Genomic DNA, 16,204 nt, shown 5'->3' on the forward strand with positions numbered 1-16,204 from the left:
GGAGGCCCCGACACATTCTAACGGATCCGAATGATCCAATTACAATAGCTAACGACAAATGAAAAGCAGCCCGCGCGGCCAATAATAATAAAAGCAGAAACAATCAGACTAGGGTTAAAAACCGCCTTATCCGGGGAAGGCGATGACCTTTACTACGCATTTCGCTCACTCCAGTGAGCTTCCGTCCTGCCCTTCAGGCGATTGACACCCCCGCGACGGCCCAAGCCGAGGTTCGAGTCTCACAGGAGACGCCCTTGCGCGAGTCGCGGGAACCCCACCCTTTCCGGCTGAGCTAAGCTCGCCAAACAGCCCGTGCTGAGCTGTAAAGGCCCTTCAGGCTAACAGCGAGATTCCATACAAAAAAAAAAGTTGAAGTTTGAATAAGGAATCCTTGGCAGTTGGCAAGCGAATATAAATTATAATGTGGTGGATCGTTCCTTCTGCTTGACAGTGATTACATTGATTGTTTAAAACAATCCCAAGTCTTGCTCAGTCTGACGGAGCAGTATTATGACCAAATCTCCATCTGTTTATTGTTGTAATGAAATCTCGACTTTCATTAGTTTTCAATTTGTCATACCATGGTTTAATAGGTAGGTTATCTTGTATACTTCCATACCACTTGCCCTTGTTTTCCTGATCTTCCTTCCACATTCCCGTCTACAGAGTGTACATGTTTTCCTTAATATTTAGGAAATAATCAGTAAAAGGAATGGATACTGGGTTAATGTGAAGGCACCCACATAAAATATATATATTTACATTCTTAAGATGATATTTATACAATAGGTCTTTTATAATATACAAGATGTAGTTAGTTTTATAATTTACAGAAACATCACTTAGACCCTTTATCAGGCTTAAAGGATCCATTATTAATAAATAGTATTAAGAGTCATTAATTACACTAATTTGCAGTAAGGCCCGATATACGGCATAAGGCTCTGTAGTAAAAATGGAACAAGATCTATTCAAAACAAAGCTTTGAGAAAACTTGGTCTTCGAATCATAAAAGGCTGCATGAACATGATAAGTGCCCTTGCTGCCATCCATGCCATATATATACTATATAGTGTAATTAGTAATATCTCATATTTTGTGACAAGAACTGCATCATATCAGAATTATTATTAATTGTACTTGGGATAATATTTACTGGATGTGAAATGGAGTGATAGCTGTTAAAGTAACATGGCCAGAGGGACTGTTTACTGGTATTTTTATATTTATTATTAATTTCTACAATTATCTTCTATCTATATCTCGATATCTCTTATCTTTCTAAAATTATGGACAAAGGTGGTGTATATTTGTTAAGAGTTATTCCAGTTAATAATGAAGATGGAGTAATGTCTAGATATGGTGCAATTTTTTAACTATTTGCATATTATTTGAATATTCAAACTATACTATACAAACACATATACGTAATTTTGCTGCGATCGACTCCGAGCGTCTGCTTATTGATGCAGCTAAAATCGACTTTAGCACGATTTACGAGTGTCCCACCCTCAATGGTAAAGTTGATCTACTAAATTCCTCCATTACTAATCTTTTCGATATTCATGCCCCTTTGAGGCCAGTTAAACTCAAGCATTTACCTGCTCCTTGGCTCAATGATGAAATCAAAACTTTGATTAAACAAAAAAACCGTGCTAAAGCCAAGATGAGAACAGCCAAAACGGACAAGGATCGTGTATTTTACAAATCCTTGCGCAACCGTTGCAACACGCGTTGTCGGGATGCGCAGAGAAGACACATTCACGACTCAGTGTCAAGTGGGGATCCCTCAAAAACATGGAATTTTTTAAAATCTCTGGGTGTCGGTAAGCCGCCACGTGCTTCCATATCTCCCGATATCGAGGTAAACAGCCTAAACGCCCATTTTACCTCTCACTCTACTCTAAGTAATATCGATCTGGATTTAACACTTGAGAATATATCATCTCTCCCTCGTCCTAGTTTTCCATCTTTCTCATTCGCTGAATTTTCTTGCCAGAACGTTGAATCTGGTATTTCGTCTATTCATTCCAATGCTGTTGGTTCTGACCTGATTGGTCGCGCTATGATCATACCTATTCTCTCTCTTATACTTCCTGTAATCACACATATTTTTAATTTTTCCATTTCTACAGGTGAATTTCCTTCTTGCTGGAAGGATGGACTTATCATCCCTATCCCCAAAAAGGCTAATCCTAGTACTTTTTCTGATTTTCGACCCATCTCAATTCTGCCTTTTCTATCCAAGGTACTTGAACGCCTTATACATGATCAATTAAATGATTTCCTTAACAAAAATTCCATACTGAGTCCACTTCAGTCCGGGTTTCGATCTGGACATAGCACGACTACTGCTCTGGTCAGGGTAGCCGATGATATTCGCGAAGGCATGGACCACAAACAACTCACAATTCTCACACTACTAGATTTCAGCAACGCTTTTAATACTATTAATTTTGAAATTTTAATGGAGTTGCTTAGGTCTATAAATATTTCTTCACATGCTGTTAACTGGTTCTCTAACTATCTTAATGGGCGCCGCCAGTGCATTAAGACAAGCGATTGCGTATCTCAATGGAGTTTCATTGAATCTGGCGTACCGCAAGGTGGCGTACTTTCTCCTCTTCTTTTCGCTATTTATATTAACTCTTTAACGTCCCGTCTTTCTACTAATTTTCATTTATACGCTGACGATCTCCAAATCTACGTTCAATCAAGTCTCGATGATCTCCCGCAGGCCATACATTCCACAAACTATGAGCTGGCAAAGATAGTTGACTGGAGCAAAAATTTTGGTCTTCTAATCAATCCCAACAAGAGTAAAGTCATAATCATTGGCAGCCCCTATTTCACGACGAGAATTGATTGGGCCACTGTACCACCTATACATATCAACGGCGTAACTTTAAATATAAGCCGTGCAGTTAAAAATTTGGGGGTCTTATTTGATCAAAACTTATCCTGGGAGCAGCATGTCAAAGAAGTTAGCCGCAAATTGTATGGTGCCTCTAGTATCCTCCGACGTCTCAGTAATTTCCTTCCCTTTAGTACTAAAACCTCACTGGCACAATCTCTCCTCCTGCCTTTACTGGACTACGGCGATTCTTGCTCCTCCGATATGAGCGAGGAATTGCTAAACAAACTGGATCGTCTCCAAAACTTCTGTATCCGATTTATTTTCGGTCTAAGAAAGTATGATCATATCTCTGCGTTCCGTAAGCGGCTAGGTTGGTTACCCATTCGACAGCGACGTGATGCTCATATTCTCCATCTCCTATATTCCATCCTGTTCAATCCTAAAACTCCTTCTTATCTCAAAAATGATTTCAAATTTTTGGGTTCACATAACTATAGTTTACGCTCTTCCGAAAACTATACCCTTGAAATCCCATCTCATAACTCCTCTTTTCTTGGCGATTCCTTTAAGGTTTCAGCAGTTCGGCTATGGAATTCACTTCCCGTCACTATTCGCTTAGCTCCTTCTCTATCTTCCTTTAAATTTCTGCTTTATAAACATTACCTGTCCATGTCATACCACTAACTACTTACTGACGTGAGAGCGATCTTTTTCATCTTAGATTGTCCTGATTCATGTGCACTGTTTACTTTTTGTTTTGTTTTATGTAACTTGTATCAGTTTAGTTTATTTTTATTTCTTTTTGTTTCTGTTAAGTATGTTTTGTTTTTTTTTTTTTTCCCTTTTTATTTTTGCACTTCTTGCCTACCTTATCTAATATACTCATAGTGGTTTTTTTCCTTTACTAACAGTGGTTGTCTGGAAGAAATCGCTCTAAAGCGATAAGGCCGCCAGTTGCTTGTCATTAAATTATGTTTAATATTTTCCTTTTATGTAATGCAACAAAGTGTAAATAAATAAATAAATATACAAGTTAGTCTAGCAATGGAATCATTGTTTAAGACACATAAATTGTAATCTGAAGGAGATGCACGCTCTGGTAGCAGCAATCTCTTTGACACACTCCGAGGTCCTAAAGAACTCGACGTTAATCCTGCAAAGCGACAGAAAAATTGTTGTTGTACATAAAAAACGAAGAAGGAACAAGGTTCCCAAATGCTGTTAAAATTGACAAAAGTTTGAATATTGTACTTATCCCTCACGACACTTGCCGGGAAAGTACAACGTGGAAGCCAATTACCTCTCGCGCAATCGCAGGGGCGCCAAATGGCATCTTTTAAAATGGCAACCACGGACCGAATCTAAACCAAACCCTGATGTATACCGTAACTAGTTAACCTCCTCCTTAAGTGCAGAAATTACAGTTGGAAGCGTTTTTGTCTAGGAATCTTTAACAGACAACTGGACACGAGACGAAAAACTTCGTCGTGTTGAAGAACTTCAACAAGGAAAACATATGCCACTATTTGGTATAAATAGGTAAATTGTTGTCAACAGAATATCGATACCTCCTAAGTATACTGAGTCAACTAACAAATTTAGGTATTTGGTTTTTTTTATATAAACGTACATAATTAACCATGATCTTCACGTTAGTGTTATTTTTTTTTTAAAGAACTATAGTTACCGAGATAATTTCACGTATACTAAATCAATTTCAACATCTGTTAAAATCGTACATTGTATATTGATCCAAATAACCTTGTATCAGTGTTCGCGGGGCGTGAGAAGGGACGCATTGATACAAGTTTATTTTGGCTCAGTATACGATGAATGACAGCCAGGGCGCATGCAACTTAAGTTAATATGCTCCTTTCATAAGTTTCTTCCAGGCAGTCAAGGAGATAATATTGAGACTACAAAAATATCGGTTTGCAAAACTATGTTCTTGGGAAGTCTTCTAAAGTGACTACCGTGATACAGTATCGAGATATATCAGTTAATACAAATATCAATATAGGTTTTCATAAACCCAAAAAAGGTGTTTGTAAACAATGTCACATTTATGAAAATAACAAGCAAGTTAACCAGACAGATAAATAAAAGCATGAAGAGCATTTAAAAGAAAAAGAGAAAGCTAGAAAACAAAAGATACAGCAGCATTTGATCATCAAAAGTGTCTTAATGTACCTCACGGGAACGTTAGTACTTTTTATTATAAACGGAAACTTATCTTCTCACGATATTCAGTTTGGGATCTCGACAAGGTTATTGTTTTTCATGGCATCAACAAAAAGCAAAGAGATGTGCAAATGACATTTCTATATGTGTTTTTAAGTTTATAGAAGATACGGTGGGTGAAGGTGTCAAAGATTACCGGTTTCGGTCAGAAGTGGAAGCCAATATAGAAATAGGATTGATCCTTTGAGCGTCCTAAACTATTTATATATTTTGTTATACATTTATATTATTTTAAAAAATATTGTTTAACGTAAGTTACTTTTTTTAGTTCCTATTATTTTTTTTGATGTTTGTTACTTTTTATGAAACTTTAATGATACTACATTGATAAAATGTTTTAGTTGCATTGTTAAACTTGTAGCATTTAGTAAGGCTAAATAATATTAACAAAAAGGTTAAAAATTAAATAGTTATAACTAAAAATACATTATAATTCTTAAAAATGCGTTGTTTTTGTTAATGAGTCTACTTCTTCCTAGCTTTTATTAATTTCGTAAGGTATTAGAAATAAAATTAGTAATTAAAAAGCCTCGATTAATTATATTAGTCCAGTATACGTTGAGGTTTAAAATTCTAACATAGCTAATTACTTTCCTAGTATAATGAGTCAAGTGATGTAATTTCAATATTTTATTATTAAGTGAGACGAAACACCCCGAAACTAACCAAAAGTAAGATGATAATAATTAAATGATAATCATATTCCATAATATGTTGGTGTAAACTATAGATTTTGATGTACAACGTACATGAATATAACTGGTAGTTAAACCATTTTACTATTGAGTCCCGCCCGTGTATACTAAGTCATGTACATAAAATAGCATTTAAGAACAAAAATCAGCAAACTCATGTTATACCAAAGGAAGAGCTTTCAATCTTTATTATAAAAACATTAAATTTATTCTGAATTACTTTGATTTCACAAAAATATAAACGATTTGCCTTAAAATGGCTCTCCTGTAAAATTACTAAAATGTCAGTTGACTCATTATACTTAGGAGGTATCGATATGTTGATTCCCGGCTCCTCCTGATGTAGTTAGATACTTAGCAAAACTATTTATCAAATGATCATCTGGCATATGGTTCAATTTGTGAAACTCTAAGCGATGTTAAGATTCCATGTAATAATAATTTATTAAAAACGTACATAGTAAAGCATTTCCTTTCCTCATATCGCTCATAGCTAAACCAATCACGCAGGAATTGCCAGTATGGGATGCACATCCATTATAATTTTATTGGCGTCTCGGCCCAGAGTTCATGATTTGACTCTTGCGTGGCGACCTTCATCATTTTATATTATTAGCCGTAATTCTATCACTTTGCATCTGGTTTTCGGTTCTAAAACAGATACAGAAAAGTATAGACAATCAAGTTGGACGTTTTTATCTTGCCCGAATAAGCATCTAAATCCGTCATTTATCTTAGGACACTCATAACCGTCTCTAATAATAGGCGTGGCTCCTTGACAAATTTATTTATTACAACCACGTCCTGTACGACCAGCTACCCCCGCAATTATTGGGAGCTAAGGGTTAAGAAAACCCTTTGGAATCGGGTATCGAATCATCGCCGCGTAGTTGAGTAGCTTCGCTAAAAGAAAGATTTCCCATAAATTAAATTATTGCTAAGGCAAAGTGGCGTCATGAAAGTACATAAGAAATATTATTGTCGAAATCTAGAAAATAATAGTCGGAATGCTGAGACTCGATCGGAAAAGTCTCTTTCTCAGTAGGATTTTCGGCCGCTTAATGAATAGACAGGTTTTCTACTTCATTATAAACAATGAAAATTTATTTACCATATTTATTAAAATGGTACTAAAGTTTAGGCTTTAATTAGATTGTATTGTTTATTTCATCATGATTCTATCGGAAATAAATAATTCAAATCACATTGTTGCGTTTTTAGTTATATAATGTAACTTTACAAGCCACCAGGAGATAACAAACACGTCTCTCATAATGGACCTCGGACGTCAAACGGAACACATAATATATAAATTTTACCTAAAAATAAAATTTGTATTATGTTTCCTAAGACGTCCGAGGTCCAAACAAGCTCTTCCTGGTTCTCTAATTATGAGACACACAATGAACAAGAATTCTGGCGGCTTGTTTTAGCGCGATAAAAAGTTAGTTCCAGTTTCAAACGCTGGGCGCTGGCGGCGGTGTCACGTGGTGGGAAAAGGTCGGTAAACTAGCGATTTGTGCGGAAACGGAAACGATGTACTCTCATAATGGACCTCGGACGTCTTAGGAAACATAATACAAATTTTATTTTTAGGTAAAATTTATATATTTTATGTTGTCTACGTTTCCTTTTTTCAATGTCATTTGCAATTTTTAAAGCAATATTGCCATCGAACGACGGCATCACAGGATGGACATCGCGCGATCTATTAGGACACCTGTTAGGTCATCGCACGACCACTTTGATCGTGAGATGAAAAACGCATCGCGCCATCGTCGATCGCTCCCACTTAGGACGCCGCATTAGTGTTACATTTATTTATTTATTTACACTTCGTTGCTAAAGAAATATAAATAACACAGTATATATAAATTACAAGGGATGCAACGGGCGGCCTTATCGCTAACAAGCGATCTCTTCCAGGCAACCCTAGTAAGAATAGAAATAAATAAATAAAAAAAAATGATGGGTGCAAGAAGTGCAGAAGTTATATAAAAACAAAATAAATTTATATTAAAATATAGAACCTTAATCTATTAGTAACTATATATATTATAATAACTTACTAAAACTAAAAAGCTAATCTTACAAATTCAAGAAAATAGAGAATTACATTTACAAAACGAACAGGAGATACAAGAATTACACAGGTCACGATTGATCAGGATATGATAAGGTTAGGAAATATTTATATAGAAGAGTTTTAAAAGACGATAGGGAGGAAGCCAATCGTATAGACTCAGGCAGCTTATTCCACAGCCTAATGGCGGAAATCCTAAATGAATTGCCTATGAAGGAAGAGCTGTGGGATGGAATTTCCAATAGACATCTATTGGAAGAGCGTAGCGTATAGTTAGAAGGACCTAAGAATTTGAAATTATTTTTGAGATAAGAAGGGGTTTTGGGATTGAAAAGAATTGAATATAGAAGCTGAAGAATATGAGCGTCACGTCTGAGTCGAATAGGTAGCCACCCCAGCTGCCTGCGGGACTTAGACACATGGTCATATTTCCTAAGACCAAATATGAAACGTATGCAGAAGTTCTGCAGGCGTTCGAGCTTGTTGAGTAGCTCTTCATTCATATCGGAGGTGCAGGAGTCCGCATAGTCGAGAATAGGAAGCAGAAGAGATTGCGCTAACATAGTTTTAGTGCGGATAGGAAGGAAATTAGAAAGACGTCTCAGAGAATTAGACGCGGCGTATAGTTTACGGCTGATTACCTTTACGTGAGGACCCCAGGATAGCGTTTGGTCGAAGAAGACCCCAAGGTTTTTTACATTTTTATTGAGAGCCAAAGCCACACCGTCAAGGTAAAAGCCAGGGATCTGAGCCCATTTCACTCTTGAAATAAAGAAAGGGCTTCCTATGACAATTACCTGACTCTTGGAAGGATTAATTTTAAGACCAAAGTTAGCTCCAGTTAGCTATATTTTTAAGAGCATCATTCATCGTTTGTATCGCGAGAGGAAGCCGATCCAGTGTAGACTGAACGTAAATTTGGAGGTCATCAGCGTAAAGGTGGTAATGAACCAACCATTTATTTTGTTTTCTCGAGAATGTGCGTGATTTTATTTGAATTTTTTCACTCGTGCTAACTTTTCGAAGAACTCGGCTTGTTAGAACTTGCAGAGACAAAATCTTCCGTGACATGAGAAAGCTTTGTAAAGTGCGGGCTAGGCACGTTGGACCGCGTGGCCAACACCGCCGATTTTAGCACTTTTATTAACCATTTTTCACAGATTTTAGCACTTTTATTAACCATTTTGTATTTATAACGTGAAAACCGAGTTCACCAATTTACGTATATATAAATATTTCCACTTTGAAAATAAATTTTAGGTCGATATAACTTTAAATATTATACTGATTCGTTTTTAAGTTTGCACTAGCGACTGTGCTAGACGAAAAACGACGCAACAATGGACAAGAATTCTGGCGGCTTGCTTTAGCGCGATAAAAAGTTAGTTCCAGTTTCAAACGCTGGGCGCTGGCGGCGGTGTCACGTGGTGGGAAAAGGTCGGTAAACTAGCGATTTGGACGGAAACGGAAACGATGTACTCTCATAATGGACCTCAGACGTCAAACGGAACACATAATACTTTATAGATCCAGAAATGCGCGGTGAATTTTTCAACCTTTATTTTGATGTACGAAATAACAAAGAAGACTTTTACGATTATTTGTCTATGTCAAAAGAAACTTTTGACTATACCTGCAATGGAATACAGGACAAATTAGGACATTTAAAAGAGATCTGTTGCTTTGATTACATGATCGCACGATCAAACGCATCGTACGATCGTTATTAAGCATTTCATGTGCTCGCACGATCACTTGCGACGTTACAATAGGACACTCTGATGAAATCTATATGTTTGAACTCATCGCACGACGAGACCGCATCGCGCCATCATATGATCGCTTCCAATTAGGACAACGCCTGACACACTGTTCTGGCGGATCGTTTACAAATTTCTAATATTGCACAAAATATCGAAAAAATTTATTAAATATTTAATTAGTTTAAATTACAACTCAAACAGGATAAATTACTCCAAATATCACGGAGGTGTTCGAATCAAGGTCCCCCGAGACTCCTACATATTCAGTATAATCAATTTCAAGATATTGAATTATAAACCCAACCCATAGAAAGTCTCTTATGTGTCTTAAATATCTTAATACTATTATATATATTTTATTTTATTAAATTTTTAACAACATAACCCATGTCTTCAAAATAATATTTGGTCTAAGTATTTGAAGGCGAAATAAAATTATTAGTCAAACAAAAGTATTTCTAGATCGTGATTTTTTTATCCCTTACCCTAACTGAAGGAGAATAAAGGCTTCCTTTGAAAGAGATATATTAAAATTATAAACCTCTTAAAAAAATTAGCTTCAAGTCTTCAGAACCATGATTTTCTTTCGTCTTTAGTATCCTAATAGAGTAAGTTAATATTTCCAGTATCTTAGGTTATTTCTTGCTAAACTTTAAAAGCCAAAAAAACAAGTAACCATAAATAGTTGCAAAAGAAATTACACCCGCACCTCCGATGGTAATTAAACGTTTTTCTGCGAAAATTGCTACGTAATAGAATTTAATTAAGGTCAGAAGTCATCTACGCCATTATCAAACTGATCGAGTTGTCTTAAGGTTTATTTCCCGAATTGTATACATGCCTGGATTATGTTATAATTTTATTATTGGCTATGGCTCATCGAAGTTCCTACTTTTAAGTATCATAATTTATTTTCATTAGATTTTTGTTATTTTCTTGTTTCGTAATTGATTAACGAATAATGTTGTGGTTGCAAAAAAACATGAGACAGATAACTTCAGATCAGAGAGAATGCCACGTTTAAGGTCGTGACACCATCATGACTTTGAACAGCGCGTTCAAGGAACGCAGGGCACTGCTGAGTGGAGTATTGTGGTGTTGAGAGATTGGCCGTTTCATCGAGTTACGAAAAGTAGATTGTGATAAAAAGTGAGGGTGCTTTGTAGTAGTAGAAGGGATCAATCGAAATAAAAACATTATATCAATTAAGGGCACCCACCTGCCACCCACTAATTATGTCAATATCGATGAATAGAAGTGATATTTTGAGTCATACAAATTGTTTGAAGTTGAGCATAACAATCCCTAATTAAAATACTCGTCAAATTTAAAAAAAAGATTTCTTGATAAATTTAGTAACGAGAGCTTGGAATTTAGTGTTAATTCTCTAATTTCGCTGAGAGTTTGTTGTAAAAACGAATACAATTTCATATAAGAAGTGGTTAAATTATACATAATAATAATAATAATAATAGCTTTTATTTCCAAAAAAGTTTAAAATTTAGAGATGATAAAAAGTCATTCAGTTAAGTTTTGGTTTGTCCACCGTTGGACATAGGCCTCCTCCTTCCGGTTCCACTCGCCTCTGTCGCGGGCCAGGCGCGGCCAGGTAACCCCGGCGACTGCGATGATGTCACCTGCCCAGCGTCGGCGTGGGCGCCCCTGCGGCCGGCTCGCGTCGCGCGGGTACCAGTGCAGCACTCTCTCGCTCCATCTGTTGTCACTTTTCTTTCCTGGGTGCCCTACCCAACGCCATTTCAGGCGGCACACCATTTTTGCCGCGTCTATTATTTTTGTTCTCTCTGTACTCTTTACCCTGTTTCTGAGACTTAAGCCTAACATGCTCATTTCGGCTGATCGTTGAAATATTTGAATTTTCTTTATTAATTCAACTGTGATAGGCCATGGTTGGCAGCCGTACAACAGTGTAGGTGTCACAAGTCACAACTGAGTCCATCACTTTTTTCTTCAGTGATAAACTCATTTGAGACTTGAAACTATGCCTGTGTGACCAATATGAACTCCAGGCTTTTTTAATTCTTCTCTCTACCTCCTCTATATAATGGCTTTTAAACGAAATATTTTGGCCAAGGTAGACATACTGGTCAACGTATTCTATATTTCTATGGTTGACGGTTATACTATATTTTATGCCATTTGTCATTATACATGTTTTTTCAGGGTTCATTTCCAGCCCACACTCTCTACTTATGTATTCTAGGGTTCGCAGCATGTACCTATCGTAAGTCTTCATGTCTTTCAGTTATTAGAACAATATCATCTGCGAACCGAAGATGGCTTAAATTTTCGCCATTGATATTTACTCCTAACACTGACCAATCCAGCTTTCTGAAGATAAATTCCAGAAGTCCGGTGAATAAGTTTGGCGACAAGGGATCGCCCTGCCGAACACCCCTTTTCAGTGGATACATGTTACCTTTCTTCTCCAACTTCACTGTGGCTTTACTTCTTTAGTATATCTTTTCTAATAAGTTAACATATTTATTTTGTATTCCTTGTTCTCGTAAAGCTAACCAGAGTTTGTTATGTAAGATTGTGTCAAAGGCTTTGGAGTAGTCCACATTGGCTATATATACTGTCTTTTTGTACTCCATGTATTTTTCAATGACTTGTCTAAGTGTGAATATATGATCTAGAGTTGTTAAATATTTACTTCTAAAACCAGCTTGTTCTCTTGGTTGTTGGAACTCTAGCTCCATCTTCATTCTGGTAAGGATGATATTTGTAAAAAGTTTGTAAGTGGATTGCAATAAACTTATAGGTCGGTAGTTATTGATGTTCATTGGGTCTCCCTTTCTATATAGTAATGTTATTACAGATGTTTCCCACTGTTTAGGTATTTTTTCTTGTTTTGAAATTTCACTGAGCAGTTCCGTGAGAGGTGATGTTAGAGGTTCTACTATTGCTTTAAGTATATCATTAGTTATGTTATCATCTCCAGGGCTTTTTGCAGATTTAAGTTTCATAATGGCATGCCTGATTTCACTTTCCAGTAGCAATGGGGTCTCTTCATTTTTATAACTTTGTAATATACCATTATTACTAATATCTAGTGGTTGATTTTGCAAACTGTACAGTTCTTTGTAGAAATTAGTGGCTATATTTAGTATATTATCTCTGTTTGTTATTGTTGCGTTTGTACGACTTTTTAGTGTTTGTACCCATTGTTTCGTATTATTTATGCGTTTGTTTCCTCGTTTAACTGATAGATTTATATCTATTTCTTCTTCTAATATTTTGAGTTGATAATATTCTTTATTTCTTTTTATATTTTTTCTAATTTTTCCATACAGATGCTTAAGACGCTTCATTTCAATTTCTGATTTGGTAGGTTATTTTTTAGTTCAGTTCTTTCATTTATTATATCTCTTATTTTTTCAGTTATAATATAGTTATTTCTCTTTATCCCTGGTATTGTTGGTAACTTTTCGACATTGGTTTTAATTCGATGTATAATATTAGTATATTGTTCTTCAGCTTTTTGCAGCAATTGTAATTTTTAACCATAACCGAACGAGAAATATCCAACGCGGTATGGCGGATAGCAAATTGTTTGATCACGGCTAACTAAATACTGTTTAATGCAATGTATTAATTGTTCACATTTGCTGTGTAAAATGTTGCTTAAAATATCATAGTTCCCGTTTTTTAACCTTTTTTACGCACCGATTCTATTTTAATTTTAAATAAATAATAATAGCTAATGTTAACTGTGCCGCGGTACCCTCATTACTACATAAATATATGTATATTAGATTTTCAAATTAAAATATGTGTCCACAATTATTTCTACCTTATGCCATCCGAGATTTCGTATGTCTTCCCTCCACAAACAAAATCTGTTTCATTTATCTTTACGCAAGTAGGCGATCAGCATTCTATGCCTGACACACTAAGTTTTAGATCCAAGGCAAGCTTGTTTCCTCACATCTTTATCCTTCATCATCATCATACATTATGTATATATAAACATTAAAAACTAATTTGGTTTAAATTCTGGCACGCCGTGGTTAGCCACTAAGCTAATATAGAAATAATATTAGTAATCATCTGAAGGAGGCGACTGACATCGAATTTTTGCTCGATGTGAATATATAGGTATATTATAAAACGCGTGTATAATATGTTCGTTGTGAGATTGCTCATTGCTAACAACAATGTTCACAACACCTGAATATTCGTGATTCGCCTGTGCTCCATCCCTACCACAGTTACACTCAAAATGGCGGACGTAGAGATGATGGCGACTGACTTTCAAAGGGATTCGCCAAAAAAACAATTAAATACCGTCGCGATTTGACTAGGTTGTACAACAAATTTAAGAATTACTGACAAATACTGACACAAATATATTATTGAATTTGTATTGCGAATTGGAAATATTGGAATGTATTCGGCGACAAATTTCTTATTGTCTATAATATAAATACTTTATTCAGTTACACTAACTTTTGTAATATCTATACTTTACTAATAAAAACCTGTTTATAACAGTACAGGGGGCAAACGGGCAGGAGCCTCGCCTGATGTAAAGTGATACCGCCGCCCATGGACACTCACAATGCCAGAGGGCTCGCTCGCACTTTGTTGGCATTTTAAGAATGAATACGCTATTTTCTAGTCGAAGTGGTTCGAAAATACTTCAGTGGGCAGCTGGTTCCACATAGTGGTGATGCGTGGTATAAACTGTCCTCAAAAACGCTCAGTTGTAGAACGACGGACATCAAGGTGATACGAGTAATGCTCATTTATGCAGTAGCGTGACATCTAGTGTTTTCTTTGCAATACTTTTGATCTACTATTTATTGAGATGGTCTAAACGCCTTAACAGCTAAGATCAAAGTAAGGTACTTATCAAATTATTTTCACATGAACGAAAAAGTCCAAAGTTATCAAAATTACAAATATAAAACATTAATAAAGTATTTAAAGACGCAACCAATACTGTCCAGCCTGTAATCTATTATAGTCGGGCAGTTCTTCAGTAGGTCCCACTGCAGCAGTGACGAGTGGTTTGTCATAAATGCAAGCTTCAGCGACCGCCTTGATTGCTTTTGGGTCTAGACGCGAAAGATCTTGATATATATTCTGCAATGGAGTTCTTTCGTTCTTCAACATAATTTGTACGCCTATATCAAAAGCAGAGTTCACAACTCCATCTATACGTCGCGCTAACTCCAACTTAGTTATATTGACCGCTCGTTCTACGTCATTTTTAGTGATAGTACAACATAAATGCATCAACATATTCTGTATGTTGTAAATGACATTCTCAATGTTCATGTTGGGCACGACAAAGTATACACCCCATAGACCAACATCACTATGAGCTATGTAAAACGATTCCAGCTGTTCACATAGATTATCTGTTGCGACTGCACGCACTGCGTCGGATGCGTGCCTATCACTCCCTCCTTGACTTCTGTGCCACGACCCGAAGTAATTTTTCGCAACTAAAAGCGGTAAATAGTCCAAACTTTTATAGCCTGGTGCTTCAAAAGCGAGAGAAATATGTGCAAATGGCATTGAATCGTCGCGGAAACGCACTTGGGAAGCCGTGAAACGGCAAGGGCTAAAATCCGCCTTTGTTTCACATTCGGTACTACCAACGTGTCGACTAGCAGCTGCTGCTATTGTATCTGAAGAGACATCACCGGCCGCTACGAAAAGCAACCGAGTCGGAGTATAGTGATTTCTCATGAAGTAACAGGCGCAATCTCGATTAAATTTATTCACGTTTCTTGAGGGTCCGATAACTCGATTTGCTAAGGGCGTTCCTTGAAAAGCTGTTTCATGTAAATAGTCAAACATAACTTTTTTAGGATTCATGTCGAGCCATTTCATTTCTTGCTGTATAATATTCCTTTCACAATCCATCTCTTGGTCTGATAACTCTAATTCGGTAACTATTTTCGCTAGTAAACCTACAATATCACCAGCAAATGTGCTGGGGCAAACTGCACTGAAAACTTGAAATTCTCGCGTTGTTTTGGATGTTATTTTGGCCTCTAAATTATTTACCTGGCACGCTACTGTTTCACAATCCATGGAAGTGAATCCTCTGAATGCCATGTGTTCAATGAAATGGGAAATACCATTTGTATCGTAATTTTCATACCTGGATCCGACTCTGGCAAAAAGATTGACGCAAGCTAAGGGGCTTTCAATTCTCTCAGTGACTACGCGTAGTCCATTGGGTAATTCTAAAGTCTGAACGTTTTCTGGTCCTTTACATATTTTTCTTGTATGGTGATATAACAAAGTACGGCGCTGGTATATTTTCCGAAACATTTTCATTTCATTAAAAAATCGTATTTGCATTATTTTTACAACTGTCAAAGTTTGTGTCAGATTCAAAAGGAGTATTATATAGTTACTACAACTATTCGTATATTATTAGACCATACACAATTAATTATGTATAACAATAAACATTTTGAGATAAAAAGGACATTAAGAACACTTTACAATTGATATAATCTATACACACATAGTAAATTAAAACACGCTGCCAAGAGACATTATGCTAAAACACCTTCTTTGA

The 16,204-nt window shown here is 36.3% G+C and overlaps 1 protein-coding gene across 1 annotated transcript; it reads right to left on the reverse strand.

Moving 5' to 3' along the window:
* Positions 1-14,586: 14,586 nt before the first annotated feature.
* LOC111003331 (mitochondrial-processing peptidase subunit beta-like) lies at positions 14,587-15,951 on the reverse strand. Its single transcript, XM_022273774.2, has one exon. The coding sequence runs from the start codon at positions 15,949-15,951 to the stop codon at positions 14,587-14,589; it is 1,365 nt and encodes a 454-aa protein (XP_022129466.2).
* Positions 15,952-16,204: the final 253 nt, after the last annotated feature.

Source organism: Pieris rapae, chromosome Z, assembly GCF_905147795.1.
Source record: "Pieris rapae chromosome Z, ilPieRapa1.1, whole genome shotgun sequence".
NCBI lineage: Eukaryota > Metazoa > Arthropoda > Insecta > Lepidoptera > Pieridae > Pieris > Pieris rapae.